Source organism: Ovis canadensis, chromosome X, assembly GCF_042477335.2.
Source record: "Ovis canadensis isolate MfBH-ARS-UI-01 breed Bighorn chromosome X, ARS-UI_OviCan_v2, whole genome shotgun sequence".
NCBI classification, from domain to species: Eukaryota; Metazoa; Chordata; class Mammalia; order Artiodactyla; family Bovidae; genus Ovis; species Ovis canadensis.
The window spans coordinates 37,011,904-37,039,500 of record NC_091727.1 but is presented as its reverse complement, the minus strand read 5'-3'; the positions used below and the strand labels follow the sequence as shown (position 1 = coordinate 37,039,500).

General features: G+C 37.1%; 1 protein-coding gene across 1 annotated transcript in view; it reads right to left on the bottom strand.

Annotated features, from left to right (window-relative positions):
* CFAP47 (cilia and flagella associated protein 47) overlaps positions 1–27,597 on the bottom strand; it is a 507,952-nt gene that overhangs the window by 115,608 nt on the left and 364,747 nt on the right. The window contains exons 50-54 of the mRNA XM_070291173.1: positions 25,262–25,402; positions 14,150–14,247; positions 5,732–5,907; positions 4,092–4,199; positions 2,193–2,301 (exon numbers count right to left, since the gene is read on the bottom strand). Of these exons, the coding sequence (XP_070147274.1) occupies positions 2,193–2,301; positions 4,092–4,199; positions 5,732–5,907; positions 14,150–14,247; positions 25,262–25,402 (632 nt within the window). The remainder of the gene's footprint in view (positions 1–2,192; positions 2,302–4,091; positions 4,200–5,731; positions 5,908–14,149; positions 14,248–25,261; positions 25,403–27,597) is intronic.

Genomic DNA, 27,597 nt, shown 5'->3' with positions numbered 1-27,597 from the left:
GTATTTACTGTTAAAATAGTATCTACAATTTACTTTTGAATTGAATAGCAAGAAATGTGAGAGAGAAAAGAGAGGGAAAAATTAAATTCTTAATATAAGAACTAAGATAGAAGGTGTAAGTCTGTGCACTGTATTATTCTACTGCATCTTTTTAATATTTTTCATAATATATAGATGGAAGAAAGTAAGTTTTTAATATAATCATTTCACTTGATAATCTGTTTAAATAGTGAAGCATTTATGGATAATCATCAATATTTAAAAATCCTCACCTATGTAAACATGAATATTATACAACAATAACAGGAATAAAATCATACATATATATCTATATATGTATATAAAGTTATATATATATTATAAGGACTTCCCTGGTGGCTCAGATGGTAAAGCTTCTGTCTACAATGCGGGAGACCCGGGTTCAATCCCTGGGTTAGGAAGATCCCCTGGAGAAGGAAATGGCAATCCACTCCAGTACTATTGCCTGGAAAACCCCATGGACAGAGGAGCCTTGTAGACTACAGTCCATGGGGTCGCAAAGAGTCGGACACGACTGAGTGACTTCACTCACTCACTCACTCATACAGATATATAATATACTTTCTATTTATTATCATTACCATTAATCTGTGCTATTGATTCTATAACATATAATACTTTAATCATCTGTAGATTTATTTTTGAGTTATTTCCTAATATTAAGATTAATTGCATATTCAGTGCTCAATAATATTTGATAAATGTATGAAAGAATGAATGGACTAAAAAGCCATAGTTGGACATGTTAAAGTTGAGATGATCTTTTTCATTATGTAATGTAAGGGGGTATCTGTAATATAACACATTTGTTTTCCCTTCAAACACAGTTTACACTCTCTGTAAAAGTAGTTATACAAAGGATATGAATACAACACCGTCTAATGAGTGTTTTCAGTTCTATGTAAACTATAGCCTGACCATCATATTCTGTTTAGTTTATGGACAATATGGTGTTAAGCAATACAAACACACACATACATTTTAAAATAATTTCCTAAGATTACACCATATATACCAGTTTTAGCAATGTAATACTTAGCAATATCTGATTTGACACACCATGGCAATTAAGAACTAATTTCATATCGTGATATTAGCTGGCAACCAGTGAGTAACAAGAGACAAGTATTAAAGTATAAACAAAGAAATCACAATTGTAGATTTGTTAAATAATTGTCAAACAGCAAACAATAAAATCCCTTATCTAAATACAATATCTACTTAATAGGGCTTCCTCATTTACTGTATGGTCCCCTGAAGAAAGTAATCTATTGCAACTATCATTTTGAAATTTACTCGAAAGCATGGTTTTGTCTTTTACTATATATATTTGGTATGGTATGCATTGGAAATACAGACAGGGATGCTGATTCTTCAGCTCTTGTTTTGTTACTTGGGGGAAGACAGAGGGATGGAGACCCAATGAATGGCTCCAGAGTCTTATCAGGAACCAAGGATGAGAAAATGAGGCAGAGAAAGGAGAGGGAAGCAAAGCTGTCAGCACTGTCTGTGGGGAGGCAGCGGTGGGTAGGAACTAAGGAAAAGCTAAAGACAACTGCCCCCCTAGGATTTATATAGACTAATCATAGTCAAAATCATATCAGTAAAATGCACAATTCTGGTGGGGACCCTAATAGCTGGGGAGACTGTGCATGAGTCCCATGAGTGGAGGCAAGATGTGTATGGGAAATCTCTGTACCTTCTGTCTAATTTTGCTGTGGACCTAACCTTCTCCAAAATATCAAGTTTCTTTAAAAAGAAGAAAGAAAAAAAGAGGGGAAAAAAAGAGCACTCTAATTAAAATCAAGGGAAAAGAAAGTCACATTACTAGGTAACTATCGAAAAACCTGGTTACCAAAATGGTCAGAAATAAAGCACAACCAATTTATTTAGAGATCAGTGAAAATGAGCATGAATCTAGCCTATACATTATAATTTCAAAAATTTATATGAACATGGTACTGATTTTCTTGATAAATTAAAATTGGTGCAATATATATATATATATATATATATATATATATATCTCACCAATGTTATATTTTAAAAAAAAGCATCTGAAATTCAATTGCTAATGCCCCATGGTATGCGAAAATCAGAACTGCAAAATGTTCTAGTAGTCGTAGATTACTCAGCTTTCTCAATATACTTACTGGTAATCTCTTAATCTCCAGGACAAAATTTTCAGTATTACTGTTTGTTGCATGCAACTCTAAGGTTTCATGTGTAGGATTATCTAAAGAAATCATCTCAGTGGCAACCCTGGAAGGAAAAACGAAGCTAGTGAACTTGTTCATAAAATGTTCAATGATAATTTCACACACTCGATGACTATTATGGTTGAAATGCATCCCTCTAAAAGATCAAATTCTAACACCCAAATTCTGAGATGTGATTTATGCTCCAAAGTTCTCCAAAGGATCAGACAGTGTCTGGGATTTCACCTGTAATCACAGCCTTGCTTAGCTTCTTCCCTTTGCTTATTCTGTTTCCCCCATCCTCTTACTAATATTTCTTACTGGGAACACACCTCCTTAATAAGTCACTTGCAGTGATGTTTTGGCTCAACATATGGCACTGAGAGAATTTTGGTATGCTTACAGAGAGACATTAACTAGAAGGTACTGATTTGCCCACAGGTACACACACTCTTTAAAAGCAGGAATTGTGACTTGAAAACTAAGATCATGGCATCTGGTCCCATCACTTCATGGCAAATAGATGGGTAAACAGTGGAAACAGTGTCAGACTTTATTTGGGGGGGCTCCAAAATCACTGTAGATGGTGATTGCAGCCATGAAATTAAAAGACGCTTACTCCTTGGAAGGAAAGTTATGATCAACCTAGGGACCACGTTAAAAAGCAGAGATATTACTTTGCCAACAAAGGTCCATCTAGTCAAGGCTATGGTTTTTCCAGTGGTCATGTATGGATGTGAGAGTTGGACTGTGAAGAAAGCTGAGTACCAAAGAATTGATGCTTTTGAACTGTGGTGCTGGAGAAGACTCTTGAGAGTCCCTTGGACTGCAAGGAGATCCAACCAGTCCATCCTAAAGGAGACCATTTCTGGGTGTTCATTGGAAGGACTGATGCTGAAGCTGAAACTCCAATACTTTGGCCACCTCATGCGAAGAGTTGACTCATTGGAAAAGACTCTGATGCTGGGAGGGATTGGGGGCAGGAGGAGAAGGGGACGACAGAGGATGAGATGGCTGGATGACATCACCGACTCGATGCACATGAGTTTGAGTGAACTCCGGGAGTTGGTGATGGGACAGGGAGGCCTGGAGTGCTGTGATTCATGGGGTCACAAAGAGTCAGAAATAACTGAGAGACCGAGCTGAACTGAACTACCCTTATGTATCAGCACTAAACTTGACGTCAGACATGTAATAGGAACTCAGTCCCCTAAATATAAATGGTCATATTTCTAGGGCGTATGGTATTAACCAAATGATCGAGTATTCTCAGTTGCCCATTGTTTACCCTCTTACTTTGCCTTGAGCAAAACTCGAGTCAGCCTTCTATCTTTTCGACAGGCCACTGAACTCTGCTTGTCTCCAAGTCTGAGCAAGCACCAAAAAGGTGGAATCTGTCTCCCTTCTGAGATTCTCCTGGGAATTAACTGACCACAGAAAAACCCTTTTTCCCATCAGTCCCTACCAGTCATTTCCCCTTCCTTGTCTAGCTTTCCCTCCAAAGATTCTGGTTATCTTTGCTTGTTCCTCCTTTAGCCTGTAAAAGAAAAGAGCTTGGTCTGTTTGATACTAAGTAGCTTGTAGATTTCTGAGAGGGAAGTATTCTCTGAATTGCAGTAGTCCCCTGACAACTATTTTAACAGTTCCTTTTCCTCCCTTGCAATAATCACTTTGAACAAAAGCGTCTCCTTCCTAAGTCCTGACATGTTTTTCTTTTCACGTACGTTTTCCACAGGATAGTTTAAGTAGCAAACTTCCCTAGAGAAGAAAAACAATTACCAAAACAAAATATATGTTTGTCCTATTTAAAAAAAAGTAACTGCAGTATAACAATATCTATTAAAAAGAACTTACTTTCCAAGGTCACAATATATTTCTTTCATTATGGTTGGTTCTGGAATGTCGGTAGTTATTTTCAGTGAATACCAAAACTCTAGACCCAAATCAGGCTGAAAAACAATGCTGGTGGAAAGAAAAATAAAAAAAATCTTGTCAGCAGATCTAGTTTGTATGCAAAATAAATTTGGCAGAGAAAATAAATCGCAAATAGGTGGTTCCAAATATAACATTTGACAATCATTCTGTGACACATTCTACTCTTGTTTTAGTTTTTTTTTTTTCATTTTTGGTGAGAAAATCACTTCTTATTCAAGAAAAAGTATTATCATGAATATCTGTCTAATAAATGCCTGTTGAATCAATGTAAAATGCTTAAACATAGGTAAGTCGATTATCTTACAGTAGCTAGAACGAGTCCTGTGTTTGAACTGTGATTAAATCAGATGTAGTTGATTTTCACATGAAGACTATCAAGTGACATGCAGCTCTGGAAAGCTGCCTTTATCATCAGCATGTGCTCTCCTTTGGGGAGACAAAGAGCATGTGACAGTCTAAAAATAAAACTTGGCTGGTATTCCAGCTCTATCATCTTTTATCTGTACAGCCTTGAACAAGTCACCTAACTTGCTGAACTTTAATTTCACCATTTATAAAATGAGAACATTCATTCCTACCTCTTATGGTTACTCTGGGAATTTTAGGTGTGTATGTATGTAAAATATATGCTCTAGCAATGATAACAGAGAGAGCAGGCAGTAAGTATCAGACCAAAGTATGCCTTTTAAATGACAGTTTAGCTGACTAACTCCAAGATTCAGTCTGTGCTCACAAAGCCTCTACAGTCACACTGGGGAGAGGAGACAGGCCCACATTTCTAATGATAATCTAGCAAAATAGAGTCTTCTATATACATTATGACCTTAATTTACATGCTTTACATTATAAAAATGTTCATCCTTTACAATTTTACAAATATATTTATTTCTTCATTATTCATTAAAATAAGAATTATTCTAACTCTGAAAGAGTATATAAACTAGCAAAGACCTAGTAATGGAATGCATTGTACACACCAATAATAAGTTAAGTACAATCTTTAAAACTGTAACAATTGGAAGTTACTGTTGAAACAAAGAAATTTTACCATAAGGTGAGTTAATTATGAGTATAGAGGCTATGTGTTTCTGTGTGTGTGAAAACAGTGCAAAGAAAGTTTCTCATAATTATGCCATAAGAACACTAGCCATTGCACTGTTAATATGTGTATGTTTGTGATTTGCATTTAATTGAGAATATAAGATATACACAAATTTTTATTAAGAATACTGAAAGTTTAACCCCTAGTCCTTATGGAATCATGTTCATTTGGCTCAATTTTTAAACCTAGAAAAATATGGTTAACAAAAAGTGAGTTGAAAGAGAGTATATACAGGGCAATTTAGGCATTATTAAACTTGATATTCCAATAAATAATATCTTTGCACTAAAGAAAACAATGGTCACTCTAAATTAGTATATTTTACCAATGAATGATATTAAACAAAATTAAAACTATGAGCAAGTGTAATCTGAATGATTATACTATGCAAATAAATAATTTGAAAGGTTAATTTCAAGGGATAAACAGTAAGTATAATGCCACATTCAAACCATACCTTTCTTCTATAAAGCCTGCACATGCTGGAGAATACTGTATGATACAGCTGACAGAATCTAGTGGAAATAGTTCAAGTTCATCGAGTCCACTAAAGGCAGCACTTGAGAATAGCACATCAAAGTGAATAATTTTCTCTTTTGGATTAAAGAGAGGTACTTCAATACAAAAACTCTCCTAGAATTACAAAAGAAATATGTAATTAGCTCTAACCTTCAGCATAGAGTCTTTGTCCTATGGAAAACCAAGAAATTTTTATACATTAGGCCATTGTTTTATTTTTTTCTCCTTAGTCCACTAATGAATGTACCTCACTCTCTTTTAATCTCTTATGTATTTTCTTTGCTTAGCCTTGGTAAATTATAAAATTATTGTTTTCAAAAACAAATAGTCGAAGAGATCCACCTAGCTAAATACTCAGGAAACTTCAAAATTGTAGATATTTAAAATATATTTTTCATCAGTACAATTATTATTATGAAGTCTGTATGTCAATGTTTCCTCTAGCTGTGGTACCAGGCTTTAGCGTGCATAAGAATCATCTGTAGATGTTGCTGAAATATGGATTACTGGCCCTCTTCCTCAAAGATCCTGATTCAGTAGATCTGGGATGGGGCTAAAAAAGTCAAATTATGCTGATGACATGACTACCTTCCCATTTAGATCCCTTCCTTTTATCTAGTTTTTCTGGTTCTGGCTCCCAAGTGTGCCTGGAAGGCACACTTTACATTCCAAGACATTTCCTGATTCTCATTCTGATCCATTTTGGCTAATGACATATCTTTGTCTAAAAATTTTATCTAAGTGTAGTTGATTTACAATGCTGTGTTAATTTTTGCTATATGGCAAAGTGAGTCAGTTATACATATATTCTTCTTCATATTCTTTTCCATATAGTTTAACACATGATATTGAATATAGTTCCCTGTGCTATACAGTAGGACTTCGTTGTTTATCCATCCTATATATAATAGTTTGTACCTGCTAACCCCAGTTGCCAAGTCTCCCCTCCCCCCCACTTGGCAACCACAAGTCTGCTCTCTATGTAATGACTTTTATCTTACCCCATTACAGCTGTGATCTCCACTACAGTAAAAGCCATTAATCGAAGCAAATGTGTCAAAGGTGATTAAACAGGCAGGGCATATCTCAATGTTAACAAAAAGCCAATTGTCTATAATGATTTAACCTAATTAAATGGAGAATGTTGGACATTTTAGCCATAATTTAGAACTCGATAATGGCTGTTCTTTGGGACATGGAGCTATTTTGAAATTTATCAAATCACATTATAGGAGCTGGTGGGGACAGATGGTGATGGGGAGAGAGTTATTCACACAACGTATCTTCAAGATAGACATTACTGCTTTGTCCATGGAACAGCATTTGCTTGATTGCCTCTGCATAAATAAATGAGTGGATAAATATTATATTTTAGGGGAATAGAAACAGCATTTAGTGTGGTAAACATAATCTGTCGAGGAAAGATGGAAATCAAGGATATATATATATATATATAAGTTTATAATTACTAGATGAGAGAAGATATCATTTACTACAAATCTGACTTAATCATAAATGCAATGGAAAATGGTCATCTACAATAGTTTCTGGAGATATTAGAATCATGGATTCCTAAAATAAATGGCCATTAAACTCCTACAGTAAAATATCCATGTTCATAATTATAAACAAGGAAGAAATAAAGTATAACATGCAAAAAACTCAACAATGGCATTATGTCACAAATTATACTATTTCCTAGGCAACATGACTTGCTGGGAGAAATACCAATAACCTCAGATATGCAGATGACACCACCCTTATGGCAGAAAGTGAAGAGGAACTAAAAAGCCTCTTGATGAAAGTGAAAGAGAAGAGTGAAAAGGTTGGCTTAAAGCTCAACATTCAGAAAACGAAGATCATGGCATCTGGTCCCATCACTTCATGGCAAATAGATGGGGAAACAGTGGAAACAGTGTCAGACTTTATTTTTGGGAGCTCCAAAATCACTGCAGATGGTGACTGCAGATGAAATTAAAAGATGTTTACTCCTTGGAAGGAAAGTTATGACCAACCTAGACAGCATATTGAAAAGCAGAGACATTACTTTGCCAACAAAGGTCCGTCTAGTAAAGGCTATGGTTTTTCCAGTGGTCATGTATGGATGTGAGAGTTGGACTGTGAAGAAAGCTGAGCACCGAAGAATTGATGCTTTTGAACTGTGGTGTTGGAGAAGACTCTTGAGAGTCCCTTGGACTGCAAGGAGATCCAACCAGTCCATTCTGAAGGAGATCAGTCCTAGGTATTCTTTGGAAGGACTTATGCTAAAGCTGAAACTCCAGTACTTTGGCCACCTCATGAGAAGAGTTGACTCATTGGAAAAGACTCTGATGCTGGGAGGGATTGGGGTCAGAAGGAAAAGGGGACGACAGAGGATGAGATAGCTGGATGGTATCACCGACTCGATGGACGTGAGTTTGAGTAAACTCCGGGAGTTGGTGATGGACAGGGAGGCCTGGCATGCTGCGATTCATGGGGTTGCAAAGAGTCGGACACGACTGAGTGACTGAACTGAAATGAACTGAACTGAACTGAGGCAACCTGACATACTTGTAACACTGTTACAAAACACAGCCTCCTAGAATGTTCTGAGGGTCAAGAAAATCAACAACTAACCCAAAGTAATATGTCATAACAAATCCCAACCACCATATAACAGCCTAGATACTCTGCTTAGGTCTTTAGACAGAAAATTGAAATAAGGCATTTTGGACTAGATATTTATTCTGGTCTATCACTCAGATATTTTTCAGAGAAAGTGTCACTGTAAGACAATGATACAGCTTCTTCAAAGAAGTAAAAATGCTAAGATCTAACTCCATTTTATATTACTGTTGGCTCATATACACATGCCACTGGGAAAAAAAAGTTTCACAAAATAGTCCCTACTCTTACCACTTATGACTTCTATGATATATTCTTTCCTATCCTACTTTATCCTATCCTATCCTATTCATATCTACTTAAAATAACAATAATAATAATGCTCATTTAAACTGAGTCACATTTCAAGACCTGTACATTGAAAAACTCCAGTCTAAAGAGGAAAAAAATAGTACTGGGATGTGTGATTGCTTTATGTCTTATCACATGTAAACTATGAACACAAAATAAAGCAAAATCAGTTTAAATCTACTGTTGTCTCATGCATCCAACCTAAATTTATATTTTTAAAAAATAAAATAAATCTACTGTTGTCTCTCTGAATTGCAAGTCATTTAACATAAACTTTGTGTTAGAAATCTGTTATGACATTCTACACAGTTGGTCAAACTTCTTAGGAAATGTGAAATGAAAGTCGCTTAGTTGTGTCCACCTTTTTGTGATCCTATGGACTATCAGTCCATGGAATTCTCCAGGTCAGAATAATGGAATGGGTAGCCTTTCCCTTCTCCAGGGGATCTTCCCAACTAGGGATAGAACCTGGGTCTCCAGCATTGTAGGCAGATTCTTTACCAGCTGTGCCACAATGGAAGGCCAAGAATATTGGAGTGGGTAGCCTATCCATTCTCCAGGGGATCCTCCCAACCCAGGAATTGAACTGGAGTCTCCTGCATTGCGGGCAGATTCTTTACCAACTGAGCTATGGATGGCAGTTAAGCGGCACCTCTGTCACAGTTCCCTTTCACACATTCATGGCAAGTATCACCACTTGAGCATTTCACTCTTATCCAGTAGGTCTGGATACCCCTTAAAATCCTTCACAGAGGAGCCTTGCAGAAAGCAATCACCAATTGCTTAGAGCCACCAGCACTGAGTAGCACTGCAATCTCTGGAGAACCCTACAACCAAACTCTTTGTTGTCTTGAAAACAGCCAGAAACACAATAGAAAAAGATAGCTCATTATAGTAAAAAAAAAAAAAAGAAGAAGACGACAACGGAAGTGTCCAATTAATTGTTATGTACTCCAAGTATGGTAAAATAGGTCAGATTTAACAATACTATAAAAAACTTTCCTAATTTTCATTATGGTTTGAATATTATTTTCTTCAAAGTTTAAATAGATAAAGAGCCATAAATGATACATTTCATATATGGTATCATATAAATAATTTCTATTAAATATCCATCTGCCAAAATACTGTCAACAATAATCTGGAAGGTGAAAGACGAGAGTGAAAAGGCTGGTTTAAAATTCAACATTCAAAAAACTAAGATCATGGCATGTGGTCCCATCACTTCATGGCAAATAGATGAGGAAAAAGTGGAAACAGTGTCAGATTTTATTTTCTTGGGCTTCAAAATCACTGTGGATGGTGACTGCAGCCATGAAATTCAAAGACACTTGCTCCTTAGGAGAAAAGCTATGATAAACCTAGACAGCATATTCAAAAGCAGAGACATCACTTTGCTGACAAAAGTCTGTCTAGTCAAAGCTATGGTTTTTCCAGTAGTCATGTACGGATGTGAGAGTTGGACCATAAAGAAGGTTGAACACTAAAGCCTTGAAGCTTTCAAATTGTGGTGCTGGGAAAGACTCTTGAGGGTCCCTTGAACATCAAGGAGATAAGACGAGTCAATCCTAAAGGGAAACAAACCTGAATATTCATTGGAAAGACTGATGCTGAAGATGAAGCTCTAATACTTTGGCCACCTGGTGTGAAGGGTCAACTCATTGGAAAAGACCCTGATGCTGGGAAAGACTGAGGGCAGGAGAAGAAAGGGGTGACAGGAGATGAGATGGTTAGATGGCATCACTGACTCAGTGGACATGGGTTTGAGCAGACTCTGGGAGATGGTGAAGGACAGGGAAGCCTGCCATGCTGCAGCTGGGTCACAAAGAGTCAGACCCAACTTAGTGACTGAACAACAACAAATTTCCCAACAACAAATTTCCCAACAACATTTCTTAAGATGCTTCTAATCACAAATCATCCCTTTACCATTTCTGTCCAAGCTCTAGCCTCATAAGCCTCTTTCCTGTTCTTGGAGTGCCTGAGCTCCTCCTTGGTAGGTCCCCTTCCACCAAGCTCATTCTGTCCTAAGGGCTTATACATTTGTTAATCTCTCTACCTGGTTGCACTGCTTCAGTCTTCATGCCATCCTCAATGAAAGCCTGGGGTATTTTTGTTTGGAGAATTATCACTGTCTAAATTCATCTTGTCCATCTAAGTTCATCTTGTTCATTTATTGTCACGGTAATGGGTTCACCTGATGAACTAAACTTAGTGGAGTATAATCTGAAAACAGTTTCTCTCTCCCATCCTTTCCCGATCCCTGTTATTATCTTAGGATGGTCCCCAGTGCTGGAGAGTTTCATTGTTAGATATGTAAAGAAGTACAAAATCAATCAACACTTACATCTCATATCCAATGAATATTTTTCCTGATTTCTCTATCTGGCACCTCGTCCCTATTCCTGGAGCTTTCTGGTGATTTTTCACACTGCTTGTGAAGAAAAAGATACACATGATGTGTTCTTTTCAACTGCCTACTCTGACTTCCTCTCCTCCTGTAATCACTGTCCTAATATGACTCCATCAGGTCACAGCATATAGATGGGATGAGAGGTAAAAGAACAAATTAACTGATGCTGGTTGCGCTTCTCCAGTTGACTTTCTAGGTCCTTTTCTTTCACTGTTTCTAACATTACCACCATGTACACTCTTTTGGGTTCTTCTCACTCTAGCAGAATATACCTTGAATCTTTTAAAACAGCCCAAGCCTAATCTCCTTCCACAGAGGAACATCCATTTAGACGCACAAGGTCTTAGCATGTATCAGTGGAAATGTAGCTGCTTTCACTCTAGCCATTTTCCCTTTATATATGGTCCAATCGGTGGACAGGAACTCACCAAAATCCAATGGGCATTAAACGGTCAGTTTCCGCTCCTTAAAGAAAACACTCCCACTCCCTTTGTGTTCTGGCCATGGCATACAAAGTCTAGAATGTGGGCTATAGGCTAAATATTTCTCATCTACTTAGACATGGCAGAAATATCATTTCTCCAGCAAAATTCTGTGCTGGAGAGTATAAAGTATTAAGTGCTGTGCTTCATAGTATAAAGATATCACTGGGAGTGGCTGTCCAACCAGAGGTTGCACTTCCTAGATCCTCTTGTACCCAGGCATAGCTGTATAACTAGTTCACTCCGATAGTATGTGAGTGGAAGTGATGCGTGTGACTTCAATGCCACTAGTGGAAATTACCTCCTCTCTTTTCTCTTTCTCCACCTATATACAGAAATCTTTGAGTCCCTAAAGGATGATCAACTTGCCATATGGGGGGAACCTGACTCTGACTCTTGGGATCTCAACATGGAGGATGCTAGACACTGACCAGCAGCAAAAGCACCAGACTGTCAAAATTATTAAAAACTTTGCTTGTATTAAACCACTGAAATTATGGAATTTGTTATATCAGCTAGAGATGCCCTCATATACATACATTTAGTGAGTAATAAATGGCACAGCAAAATTGTTTATAGCATGGAAAAGTATCTATAATTTTCAGGTTTGTATTTCACTTGAAAATCTAAGACAACAGAAAAATTTCACATAGACTATCCCATTTCAATTCTATTTTGTTTCCTATCTAACTCCACTAACATGTTAGTGCCATGTAAACAGGGACTTTGTTTGTATTGTTCATTACTTTTCCTAGGATCACAGAAAAAGAGATCAGATTTGTGTTTACCAGAGTCAGAAAGTAGTGGGAAGGGAAATTGGATGGAGGTGGTCAAAAGGTTCAAACTTCCAGTTTTAAGACAAATAAGCATTAGGGTTGTAATGTACTACCTGACAAAGATAATTAACACTACTGTACATTATATATAAAAACCGTTAAAGAAAGTACATCCTAAGAGTTCTCAGCACAGGGGAAAAAAAGCTTTCTTTTTCTTTTATAGCTATATAAGATGATAAATTTTCACTATGCATGTAAGTCAAACCAATATGTATTAATACTACACCTTAAATGTATCAGTGCTGTGTGTCAATTATATCTCAGCAAAACTAGAAGAAAAAAAATTCAAAAAGAAAGAAATCCAAAATACTTTATACAAAAGAGAATGGACTACTAACAACCAATTTTTGTTTATTGAAAATATAACCTGATTTTTGTAACTTGCTATAAGAAGTAACCAAATTTATGTGCCTTAAGGCTGTAAATATTTCTTACAAAAACCCTATTTACAGAAATTCTAACCATTCACTCATCTCTAAGGAAGGTGTTAAGATTGGCTTGAATGTAACAAAAGATGAAATGCAAATGGAAGATCAGAGGCAGCTGAGTGTCTTGAAAACTGCATTGCCACAACTGATGATCTAAGGATTAAGTAAAGTATTTCTCAAAAGTTTAGCAAAAACAGCAAATGCAGTAAAAAAATGTTAGGAAACTCTATAGGCATGGATAGTCATTTTAGTATACTTTGAAAGTATTCAGAAAGCATGTTCTTCAAGAAGTTCACAAAGGTTTGTTTGATGGGATTATTTAAAAGAATTCATATGGTCTCTGCTGACTAAATCTTCATGTTCAAAAGTTATACAGCTAGCAAGTTTTTACCTTAGGGGCTTTCCTGGTGGCTCAGAGGTAAAGAATCTGCCTGTAAATGCAGGAGATGCGGGTTCAGTCCCTGGGTAGGGAAGATCCCCTGGTGAAGGAAATGGCAACCCACTCCAGTATTCTTGCCTGGTAAATCCCATGGACAGAGAAGTCTGGCAGGCTACAGTCCACGGGGTCACAATAGAGTCGGACACGACTTAGTGACTAAACAACAACAACAAATTACTATTATTAGAAAGGAGAGAAAACTTAGTAACTTGGCCACATCACTGTCATTGATAGCCTATTTGGGTAGAGTTACTTGAAAGTGACTCCCCTCCTTCACCAACTTCAGCTGAAAGTGAACATTTAATGAGGACAGCACATCTACCTATAGGGGCAAAGAGAACACTCTAGCACATCAAATACTTTTCCCCAAAGCTTTTGCAAGTGATACTTGAGTGAGTTTCAATAGTCTAACTATTTGTTTTCTATGCCTCCATGGAGATTTACCCAGAGATCAGGTGAACAAATAACTGATTTATAGACCAAGTATTTTATGTATTTTCTTATTTTCTATGTTAGAGCAAAAGTTGAAGATCCTAAATAATCATTTTATAAAGAAATTCATCTGCATATTTCAAATAACCATTATTTATCAAAAGCTTAAATACTTGATTTAAATAAATCTTTCTATAAGCATTTAAGTTGCATTTTAGTCAATCTAAAATAAAATTGATATTATTTGAATAGTTTATCCCAATATGCTCATTTAATATGACTATTTTTTAGGAATAGCAATTTAGGTATACAACAAAAGCTCCTACTGTTTACACAAAGGAAGACTCTATGAGCAGTTAATGGGCTCTTACCAGAGCAACACATTTCATGTCAATAATCTCTAAGGGCGGTCCAGGAGCACTATGGATCTCAAGGTGATACCAGATTCGCAAATTGTTAATAGCGTTACCTGAAAAAAAGAAAAAAAAACATGGCACATTTTAATATGTGCATTTCAGAACATCATATTTTACATAAATTTTGAGAAACATAAATAGATACCCTTTTCAAATTCTTTCTGATGGACTCACTTGTCAAGAGCTGAGGGGAAGGTGAAAAGTCGATTTCAACACAGTTTGTGAGCAGTAAGAGAAGCCCCAGGCTGCATGGCCATGAGAATGAGCTGTGAAAGCTTCCTGCCTCATGTGTGTGCCTGTAAACTCACTAAGTTCTTCACAAAAATAAGAATATTTTACTTTTAAGGGTTAATATTTCAAAAGAAATAACTAACCCTTTGCCCCCTAATTCCCAAAGCATTCACATAATATACATAGACATATCTAAATATGGTATTATAATAGACAAAGGTACATTTCTAGTATCATACAAATCTAGCCTAAGGGAAAAAAATGAGGAAGAATTCATGAAATGTCTCCTTTCTTGGGAGTGTTAAACAGGATCCTAGCAATTTAGCTCAAAGAAAGCTGAAATGGGGTATGGATGGTTTTTAAAAAATTAACAAAAGAGAGGAGGAGGAAGAGAAGGGGGAAAAGAAAGGGGAGGGGAAGTAGTCGGGGAGGGGAAAAGGAAAAAGAAGAACTAGAAGAAGAAAGAAATAACAGGCCCAAGGTGGAGCCACTTGCCTCCGGGAGAGTAAACTAAGACTTAATTACAGGTTCAACCTCTCCCAGGAATGGATTTTTTACAATTTTCTGGTCAGCACTAGTGAGCCAGCCAGGCTCGTCTGTCCACCGGGATTCTCCAGGCCAGAATACTGGAGTGGGTTGCATGCCCTCCTCCAGGGGATCTTCCCAACCCAGGGATCAAACCCAGGTCTCCCACACTGCTGGTGGTTTCCTTACCATCTGAGCTACCAGGGAAGCACACTAGCAAGGCAATCTTGCCTGAAACAATCCTTTCATTTCTTCTGCTAATAACTCCCCTGGTCCATCCCCTCCCCCTTCACATTTCTATAAAACTTGAGAGCAGCTTTCTATTTGCTACATGGATGTCATCTGATTAATTAATAAGTAAATAAAACCAATCATATCCTCAAATTTACTCCACTGAATTTCCCCCCCCCCCCGCCCCCGCTGGATCATCGAAAAAAACAAGAGAGTTCCAGAAAATATCTATTCCTCCTTTATTAACTATGTCAAAGCCTTTGACTGTGTGGATCACAATAAACTGTCGAAAATACCAGACCACCTGACCTGCCTCTTGAGAAACCTGTATGCAGGTCAGGAAGCAACAGTTAGAACTGGACATGGAACAACAGACTGGTTCCAAATAGGAAAAGGGGTATGTCAAGGCTGTATATTGTCACCCTGCTTATTTAACTTATATGCACAGTACATCATGAGAAACGCTGGGCTGGAGGAAGCACAAGCTGGAATCAAGATTGCTGGGAGAAATATCAATAACCTCAGATATGCAGATGACACCACCCTTATTGCAGAAAGTGAAGAGGAATTAAAAAGCCTCTTGATGAAAGTGAAAGAGGAGAGTGAAAAAGTTGGCTTAAAGCTCAACATTCAAAAAACGAAGATCATGGCATCTGGTCCCATCACTTCATGGCAAATAGATGGGGAAAGAGTGTCAGACTGTTTTTTGGGGGGGCTCCAAAATCACTACAGATGGTGCTTGCAGCCATGAAATTAAAAGACGCTTACTCCTTGGAAGGAAAGTTATGACCAACCTAGATAGCATATTGAAAAGCAGAGACATTACTTTGCCAACAAAGGTCCATCTAGTCAAGGCTATGGTTTTTCCAGTGGTCATGTATGGATGTGAGAGTTGGACTGTGAAGAAAGCTGAGCGTCGAAGAATTGATGCGTTTAAACTGTGGTGTTGGAGAAGACTCTTGAGAGTCCCTTGGACTGCAAGGAGATCCAACCAGTCTATTCTAAAGGAGATCAGTCCTGGGTGTTCTTTGGAAGGAATGATGCTAAAGCTGAAACTCCAGTGCTTTGGCCACCTCATGTAAAGAGTTGACTCATTGGAAAAGACTCTGATGCTGGGAGGGATTGAGGGCAGGAGGAGAAGGGGACGACAGAGGATGAGATGGCTGGATGGCATCCCTGACTCGATGGACGTGAATTGAATAAACTCCGGGAGTTGGTGATGGAAAGGAGGCCTGGCATGCTGCAATTCATGGAGTCGCAGAGTCGGACATGACTGAGCAACTAAACTGAACTGAACTGGTGAGAGAGTAATGGTTACATCTGGGTTCCCTATATATATTAATATAGATCTTTCTGCTGCCAGTGATGTCCAAAGTCACACCTCCAAATCCTGAAACCAAAAACCCTGGTCCGCCACAAGAGCCCTGTGTAGCAGGGTTGGTACTGGCATCAAACCCAGGTTCTTTCTATTAGTTCTCAACTGTTCAGCTTCTCACTTTGATATTCTTTATGCTTCAATGCTGAGCTAGATTACAGTTTAAGATAACCTCCAGTTTCAGTTAACTGTTTAACTATCATTGTCAAGTTGTAAATATTCCAAGAACTGCAATGTTTGATTAACTTAGGTAAATCACTAAGCCTCTTTGGGTTTCAATTTCCTCATCTATGAAATAAGGGGCCAAGATTTGTGTAGTTCTCAGTCTCTTTCTTCTGAAAAACTGTTCCATTTTGCACTGCATTGCAATGCGTTGCACTGTATTATATTGAATGTATTGAACAGTATTGCATGGCTGAAATAAATGGCTCAGTAAATCCAAAATCTGCAGGTTAGGCCAGCTGACTGTTGACCCAAGGAAGAGTTGGAGTTCAAGTCCAAAGGTAGAATTCCTTTTTTACTCTGCGGAAGTCAGTCTTTGTGCTATGAAGACCTTCAAATGGTTAGGTAAGACACACCCACATTATGGAGGGAAATCTTTTTTAAAAGTATAAAGATGTAAATAAAATTCTCATCCAAAATCATCATTATACAAACATCCAGAATACTGTTAAACCTAATATCTGGGCACCACGACCCAGCCAAGTTGATACATACAATTAACTATCATGGGGATGAGAACACCTATTTGTAATTACTTTGACTATCATATAAGGTAGTACTGTGATGAAGCTACCTTAACTTCTACAGAGCTAAAAACATACAATGAATATGAATTTGTTAGTGACAATGAGATTAGGGGTAATTTATTAATGAACTGAACAACAAAAATAATAATTATTAAACATTGTTTACAGGCTTTAAACCGGAGAAGGCAATGGCACCCCACTCCAGTACTCCTGCCTGGGAAATCCCATGGGCAGAGAAGCTTGGTAGGCTGCAGTCCATGGGGTCGCGAAGAGTCAGACACAACTGATCGACTTCCCTTTCACTTTTCACTTTCATGCATTGGAGAAGGAAATGGCAACCCACTCCAGTGTTCTTGCCTGGAGAATCCCAGGGACGGGGAAGCCTGGTGGGCTACCGTCTATGGGGTTGCACAGAGTCGGACACGACTGAAGTGACTTAGCAGCAGCAGTAGCACAGGCTTTAAACATATTAAAATGTTTCTAATTATAAAGTTAATAACATTCACTATAGCAATTTAAGAAATTACTGAAAAACTTTAGAAAATAAAAATTATTCATAATCCCATGACCAAGAGTATTTATTTTTTATATAAAATTTCAAGTTTAATATATCAATAAAGACATATGTAGGCATATATACACATTATATATAATTGATAAATCCATACATGTGTGTACCTTTGTATATACACATTTGATAGCATTCAGAGAATACTCACTATTAAATTTAAGTTTAATACTAGTCATTAGGGAAATGCAAATTAAAACTACAATGAGCTATCACACCTGTTAGAATGACCATAATCAGAGACAAGAGATAACAAATGCTTTTGTGGATGTGGGGAAAAGGGAACATTTTTGCACTGCTGATGGGATTATAAATTGGTATAGCCACTATGCAAAATAGGAGAGAGGATCCTCATAAGATTAAAAACAGAATTGCCATATGATCCAGCAATCTCACTTCTGGGAATATATCCAAAGAAAATGAAAATATGAACTTAAAAAGGTATCTGCACCTTCATGTTCACAGCAATATTATTCATAATAGCCAACACATGGAACCAACCAAAGTATCATTGAATGGATAAAGAAGTTGTAATACTGAAACCATACTTACAGAAAAGTAGTCGATCTAATCACACTAGGACCACAGCCTTGTCTAACTCAATGAAACCAAGCCATGCCTGCAGGGCAACCTAAGACGGGTGGGTCATGGTGGAGAGGTCTGACAGAGCATGGTCCACTGGAGAAGGGAATGGCAAGCCACTTCAGTATTCTTGCCTTGAGAACACCATGAACAGTATGAAAAGGCAAAATGATAGGATACCAAAAGAGGAACTCCCCAGGTCATTAGGTGCCCAATATGCTACTGGAGATCAGTGGAAAAATAACTCCAGAAAGAATGAAGGGATGGAACCAAAGCAAAAACAATACCCAGTTGTGGATGTGACTGGTGATAGAAGCAAGGTCTGATGCTGTAAAGAGCAATATTGCATAGGAACCTGGAATGTCAGGTCCATGAGTCAAGGCAAATTGGAAGTGGTCAAACAGGAGATGGCAAGGGTGAACGTCGACATTCTAGGAATCAGCAAACTAAAATGGACTGGAATGGGTGAATTTAACTCAGATGACCATTATATCTACTACTGCGGGCAGGAATCCCTTAGAAGAAATGGAGTAGCCATCATGGTCAACAAAAGAGTTCAAAATGCAATACTTGGATGCAATCTCAAAAACGACAGAATGATCTCTGTTCGCCTCCAAGGCAAACCATTCAGTATCACAGTTATCCAAGTCTATTCCCCAACCAGTAACGCTGAAGAAGCTGAAGTTGAACGGTTTTATGAAGACCTACAAGACCTTTTAGAACTAACACCCAAAAAAGATGTCCTTTTCATTATAGGGGACTGGAATGCAAAAGTAGAAAGTCAAGAAACACCTGGAGTAACAGGCAAATTTGGCCTTGGAATGCAGAATGAAGCAGGGCAAAGACTAATAGAGTTTTGCCAAGAAAATGCACTGGTATTAGCAAACACCCTCTTCCAACAACACAACAGAAGACTCTACACAGGGACATCAGCAGATGGTCAACACCGAAATCAGACTAATTATATTTTATGTAGCCAAAGATGAAGATGCTCTATACAGTCAGCAAAAACAAGACTAGGGGCTGACTGTGGCTCAGATCATGATCTCCTTATTACCAAATGCAGACTTAAATTGAAGAAAGTAGGGAAAACCGCTAGACCATTCAGGTATGACCTAAATCAAATCCCTTATGATTATACAGTGGAAGTGAGAAATAGATTTAAGGGCCTAGATCTGATAGATAGAGTGCCTGATGAACTATGGAATGAGGTTCGTGACATTGTACAGGAGACAGGGATCAAGACCATCCCCATGGAAAAGAAATGCAAAAAAGCAAAATGGCTGTCTGGGGAGGCCTTACAAATAGCTGTGAAAAGAAGAGAGGCTAAAAGCAAAGGAGAAAAGGAAAGATATAAGCATCTGAATGCAGAGTTCCAAAGATAGCAAGAAGAGATAAGAAAGCCTTCTTCAGCAATCAATGCAAAGAAATAGAGGAAAACAATAGAATGGGAAAGACTGGAGATCTCTTCAAGAAAATTAGAGATACCAAGGCAACATTTCATGCAAAGATGGTCTCAATAACGGACAGAAATGGTATGGACCTAACAGAACCAGAAGATATTAAGAAGAGGTGGCAAGAATACACGGAAGAACTGTACAAAAAAGATCTTCACGACCCAGATAATCATGATGATGTGATTACTAATCTAAAGCCAGACATCTTGTCAAGTGAAGTCAAGTGGGCCTTAGAAAGCATCACTACGAACAAAGCTAGTGGAGGTGATGGAATTCCAGTTGAGCTGTTTCAAATCCTGAAAGATGGTGCTGTGAAAGTGCTGAACTCAGTATGCCAGCAAATTTGGAAAACTCAGCAGTGGCTACAGGACTGGAAAAGGTCCATTTTCATTCCAATTCCAAAGAAAGGCAATGCCAAAGAATGCTCAAACTACCACACAATTGCACTCATCTCACATGCTGGTAAAGTAATGCTCAAAATTCTCCAAGCCAGGCTTCAGCAATATGTGAACCGTGAACTTCCAGATGTTCAAGCTGGTTTTAGAAAAGGCAGAGGAACCAGAGATCAAATTGCCAACATCCGCTGGATCATGGAAAAAGCAAGAGAGTTCCAGAAAAACATCTATTTCTGCTTTATTGACTATGCCAAAGCCTTTGACTCTGTGGATCACAATAAACTGTGGAAAATTCCAAAAGAGATGGGCCACCAGACCACCTAACCTGCCTCTTGAGAAATCTGTATGCAGGTCAAGAAGCAACAGTTAGAACTGGACATGAAACAACAGACTGGTTCCAAATAGGAAAAGGAGTACATCAAGACTGTATATTGTCACCCTGCTTATTTAACTTATATGCAGAGTACATCATGAGAAACGCTGGACTGGAAGAAGCACAAGCTGGAATCAAGATTGCCGGGAGAAATATCAATAACCTCAGATATGCAGATGACACCACCCTTATGGCAAAAAGTGAAGAGGAGCTAAAAAGCCTCTTGATGAAAGTGAAAGAGGAGAGTGAAAAAGTTGGCTTAAAGCTCAACATTCAAAAAACGAAGATCATGGCATCTGGTCCCATCACTTCATGGGAAATAGATGGGGAAACAGTGGAAACAGTGTCAGACTTTATTTTGGGGGGCTCCAGAATCACTGCAGATGGTGATTGCAGCCATGAAATTAAATGACGCTTACTCCTTGGAAGAAAAGTTATGACCAACCTAGAGAGCATATTCACAAGCAGAGACATTACTTTGCCAACTAAGGTCCATCTAGTCAAGGCTATGGTTTTTCCTGTGGTCATGTGTATATGTGAGAGTTGGACTGTGAAGAAGGCTGAGCACCGAAGAATTGATGCTTTTGAACTGTGGTGTTGGAGAAGACTCTTGAGAGTCCCTTGGACTGCAAGGAGATCCAACCAGTCCATTCTGAAGGAGATCAACCCTGGGATTTCTTTGGAAGGAATGATGCTGAAGCTGAAACTCCAGTACTTCGGCCACCTCATGTGAAGAGTTGACATTGGAAAAGACTCTGATGCTGGGAGGGATTGGGGGCAGGAGGAGAAGGGGACGACAGAGGATGAGATGGCTGGATGGCATCACGGACTCGATAGACGTGAGTCTGAGTGAACTCTAGGAGATGGTGATGGACAGGGAGGCCTGGCGTGCTGTGATTCATGGGGTTGCAAAGAGTCGGACACGACTGAGCGACTGAACTGAACTACTGAACTGAATATATATGTTCAGTGGAATCTTACTCAGCCATAAAGAACATGGAAACCCTACCATTTGTGACAACATGGACAGACTATGAAGGCGTTATGATAAGTGAAAAAAGTCAGGTAAAGAAGAAAAAATATTCATGATTTCAATTATATGTGTAGTCTAAAAAAAAAACCAAAACAATAACAAAAAACCCAAAGTCATAGAAAAAGAAATCAAACTTGTGGTTACCAGAGGAAGAAGACAAAAATAGGAAGAAATGAAGGATGGTGGTCAAAAGATATAAACTTGCAGTTACAAAATAATTAAGTACTAGGGAGGCAATGTACAGCATGATGACTACAGTTAACAATGCTGTATGATATACAGAAAAGCTAAGAGAGTAAATTCTAAGAGCTTTGTTCGAAAGGAGAAAATTGTTTTTCCTTTTATCTTTCTTTTCTTTTTATTGTATCTATATGAGAAGATAGATGTTAGCTGAACATACTGTGGTAATCATTTCACAATACGTGTAAATCAAACCATCAAGCTGTATGGCCTTAAACTTATACAGTGATGTATGACAATTATTTTTCAACAAAAATGGGAAAAAATTATATGCTGATAATATCTATTTAAAAACACTTTAAATCAAATTTAAAATTTAAGTTTTAATTATTTAACATAATAAATCATATTGGAAACATTCTTATATTAAAATATCTGTGTATATCATTGATTATTTTATTTTAAAAATCTAAGCTGTGTGATGACAGGTTGCAAAACAGATGAAGAACCAGGAAAAATATATGTACAGTTATCCCCAATTCTTCAGACAGGCCTTTCCATATTCCTACTGAAACAGAATTAACCTTTCCATCCCTTGTAATAACTTTGGTCTTTTTCTTACTGATTGCTCAGCAGTACATTTCTTTTCAGTTAGAGAAGTTTCAGTTATGCAAAATGAGTAAGTTCTGGAGACATAATGTACAACAAGGTAATTATAGTTAACAGGGTAGAGTGTATACTCTAAATTTGCTAGAAGGTAGATTGTGTGTGTGTGTGTGTGTGTGTGTGTGTGTGTATACAGGCTTATTAACTGTGACACATGTACTACTTTGGTGGGGGATGTTAATGATGGGGGAGACAGGATGTATATGGGAAAACTCTGAATCTTCTTCAGTTTTGCTGTGAACCTAAAATTTATCTAAATATTAGATATTTTTAAAATATGCCACTCAGATTTGATAGGTCATTATACTGAATATAGATCACTTTAAATTGTATGCATATTTTGACAGTATTCACGTAGAAGGTAGATTTTATCTTTACCTTCTTCTGCAAAAAAGTGGTAACTATGTGAGATGATAAATATGTTCATTAGGTTGATTCTGGTGATTATTTCACAATGTATATGTAAATCAAATCAATTTGTCCACTTTAAATATGTACAATTTTTAATAGCCAGCTGTACTTCAGTAAAGCTGGGACAAAGAAGAAATGAAAACAATTATAAGAATTTTTTAGGTTTCCAAATAGGGAAATATGAAAAATAATGGTAATATCCAGTTTTAATGAGGGTCAGGTTGAAAGAGACAATCTTATACATTATAATGGAAATTTGAATTGATAAAAATTGGAAGAGTGCTTTAACATGTTTAAAATGTTTAAGAATTGCTTTTCCCTTTGATCCAATGATTTCATTTTAAGATATTTTTGGAATAAAATAATTGATGATATGTACAAATACTTTAATATAAGAATGTTTCTTATATAATTTATGTTGAATAATTGAAACTTAATTTTAAAAATTTTAAATAGCCCATACAGTCACAAGTAAATGTAATTTCCTAACATGACTCCCCCAGGATCCCCCACAATAGACTTTGATAAACTCTCCCTTGGGCATCTCTTAGATAGGACCCCCAAGATACAAACAAGATACAAGAAAACCTTGTTATATTTTGGAATCAATTCTCACTTCCTATCTGCTCTCTTCTTGCCTGGAGAATTCCTTGGACAGAGGAGCCTGGTGTGCTGCAGGCCATGGGATCACAAAGAGTCAGACACAACTGAGTGACTAACACTATCTACTCTCTCAAGAGAAGCATCTAATGCTAGTCTCTGAAATGTTTTCCATCTTTAGGGGTATTTCTCTATTCCCATCACCACCCTAACAAACACTGTTTTTTTCACTTCAAACCCAGTTAGCTGTTGCAGTGGCCTAGCTATTCTCTTTCTAAACTGTTTTGAATAAGTGCCTGGATATCCCTTTTAATCCATGTATTCTGTGATGGTTAATTTTATATATCAACTAGGCTGGACTATGGTGTCCAGTTGTTTGATTACACACCAGTCTAAATGTTGGTAGGAAGATACCTGAACACTTTAATCGGTAGACTTTGAGTAAAGCACAATACTCTGTTTATGTGAATGTGCCAACTCCAATCAGTTGGAGGCCATAAAAGCAAAGACTGAAGTGACCTGAAAGAGAAGCAATTCTTAGCCAAGCCTGAAACATGGAAACCCTCTCAGAGCTTGTAGCCTGCCTGGTCTTTCCTGGGCAATTTGGACTCAAGACTGCAACAGCAACTTTTACTAATTTTCCACCCTGCTTCCCTGGTGGCTCAGTGGTAAAAAAAATTTGCTCACAGTGTAGGAGATATAAGAGACATGGGTTCAATCCCTGGGTCAGGAAGTTCCCCTGGAGGAGGGCATGGTCACCAATTCCAGTATTCTTGCCAGGAAAATCCCATGGACAGAGGAGCCTGGCAGACTATAGCCCATAGGGTCACAAAGAGTCAGACATGACTAAAGCAACTTAGCATGCAAGGATGTGCTTGCCCTATAGATTTTGGACTTGCCAGTCTCCCTAGTTATATTAGCCAATTCCTTAAAATGTCTCTTTCTATAAAGATATAGATTATTATATTATATTTAACTATACTATATTGGATTGTATGCTGTATTATATTAGTGTCTCTTTCTTTGAAGAATCCTGATTAAACACAAACTCATTTAATAAAGATTTCTATCTTGGTATGCCTCTGGTTGAACTTTGCCCTTGTCGACCCACTTTTCTCTATTTCTCTCTTCTGTCCCTGCTACTCACCCATTAGAGAACTCATTCACCCACTCTCTCAGAAACCTGCCCTGTCTATTCCAACTCTCCATAAACCCATTTTCCTTCGAATTTCTACTGAAAAGATATGATGTTTAACAACATTCAAAGGAAGCTTTATAATATGGGAAGGGGAAACAATAGCATTTACTTTCTTTTGCGTATGAGGCAGACTGCTATCATTTCCCATATTTAAAAAAGGAACACATTAAATTGTTAAAATAATATATTCATTAACATTTTATCAGAATTTGACTGGAATTTTGTGTTCAGTAACAGAAATATGTGTAAAGTTCTTCACTTATGAAAGAGTAGGCAGCCTTCAAGCTGAAGTATTATAATCTACTCATTTTAATGGTAGTACAAATCTAGAAATTAACAACATGTAGTTAATCCTGAAATAATACAATTCTTACAGATATATGAAATACACATTTGTATATGCATTTTGAGAGTAAAATAGCTACTGACTTACAAAAGAATGATGAGGGTTTATGAATGTTGATCATGAAACTCTCCATAATAATAAATTTACCTGCTTTTTCCTCATCAAACTTGTCAGATAGTTCTGATAAAGATTTCTTATAGGAGGGTATTTGATCTCTATCTTGATCTTCATCTGAGTCATTCTGAGAATCACCATCATGTTTGCTTTTAACAGAAAATGAAATTGTACCTATAACACACAGATGCAAGATGTCAGATTAACCAGGGTTTAGTTTTCAAAACTAACAATTAGACAGAACTTAATAGAAATTTCAAGGAAATAATTTAAATATCCATTAAAATTGTAATTTTAAACAGCTTTCTCATAGTAATTAAGAAAATATAGTAAATAATAGAACTGCATCAGCCTTCAGAAAACATATTGGTCTTGAGTGAGTGTTCTTACATATTTTCTAGAGTCATTTGTAACACTCATTTATTATCTCATTAAAATGTTTATTTTGCTTAATACAATATCCTAAGCATGAACTTTCCTTTAAGCATTTCATATGCAAAGTACTAAATTTTGTTCAAAAACAATAGTGTCAAAAATTTGCACTCTACCTGAAAATTTTCTTATAATAAAATTGACTTATAAAAGACTGGTATTAACTTTTAAACTGAAGCTAATATAGAAGGAAGTAATTCACAAATGGATCCTCATATCTCAACACCAGCTTGCTATATTCATATTTTTTTTATTCATCTTTAGAGGATGATTCAAATATTCTTTTCCCTTCAAAGTCCCACAATTCCATCTCCCTTCCTCATTCCTTGCCGATCATCTTCTTTCTATTTCACTAAGAAAATGGACACTTTCTGGAAAGAATTTCTTCACAATCCCACCACCACACTGACAAACCCTTCCAAAATGGAGACCTTATCCTCTGGCTTTCCTCTTGTAAGTATGACTGATACATTCCTATCTGGACAGCTCCTGGATATGTGCACTAGATTCCATCTACTCTGGTCCACCCCAGGATCTGGCTGCTGTAATTATCCCTACTCTCCTCTGTATCTTCAATTCTCCCTCTTTGAAACATTCTGTAATAACATCCAATTTCCAAAAAGCCTTCTCTCCATCTAATGTGTATGTGTGTGTGTAAATGTATGTACTTTTAAATATTTATTTTTATACACACTCCCTGGAGGAGGGCATGGCAACCCACTTCAGTATTCTTGCCTGGAGAATCCCATGGACAGAGGAGCCTGGCAGGCTACAGTACATGGGGTCTCAAAGAGTTGGACATGATTGAAGTGACTTAGCACACATGCATGTGTACATACACACACATACATACATACATACAAGTGCTAATATCATGTTAGGCTTAGCACTAGAATCTGGATGAAATGCACTATATAAATCACAAAAATGATTCAAGGCATAAACACATTTTTCAAAGAAAAAAATCAAAGCAATATCTTGGCACTGCTCTAAGCAAGTATAGTTAAGTGTCTTCTTTCAAACTGGCAAACAATAAAATATTGTCATGGTATTTAAATCTTTAGAAAGAATTAAAGATAAAGCAAATAGGAGATAAAGCTATAATTCAATATTTAAAGCTGAAATAACATGTATCAAAATTAGAGATAATCCATAGGAATATAGATTCAAAAATTGTATGTCCCCCAAAGCAAGTCCAATAATTAAAAATAAAAAATGCTTTATACTTTCAGATTGGTAATTTTAAAAACTTTTGAAAATATTAATTATTGATAAATGTTGAGTAACAACCCCTGTCTCAGATACTGGTTGGTAAGAATAAAAATTCGTACTACATATTTTGAGGGTAATTTTGCAACATTCACCAAACTGTTCTACATTCCCTTTGATATATAAGTTTAGTTTTTATCCTCTAAATAGCTTATATCTTAAATATTATCCCCATTGAAAAACTAGCAGAGTTATTTACAAAGATGCTGTTGCAATATTATCTGTAACTACAAAAAATGAGGAACTCAATTTCCATCTATGCATGACTAGTTACATGAATTAAGATAAACATTTATTTGGATTATTGTTCATCTAATCAAAAGAAAAAATCTATGAAATCTGAATTGAAAACACATCCATGATACTCTGAGTGAAAGCAGCCATTTACAGAGCTTCATGTCTCATATGACCTGCTATGTGGTAGGTCTGTGTGTATATATTTGTGTTTAAAAGGTATATAGGATATGAATTGGTATTTGGACAGATATTTATTTTCTCACAGATCTAGAGGCTACATGTTTGCCAGGTGCCGGCAGGGTTGGTTCCTTCTGGAGATTCTGAGTTGGATCTGTTCCATGTCCCTCTCCTAGTTTCTGCTGTTTACCAGCAATTCTTGGCATTCCTTGGTTTCTAGATGTATCATTCCAGTCTGCCTTCATCTTTGCATG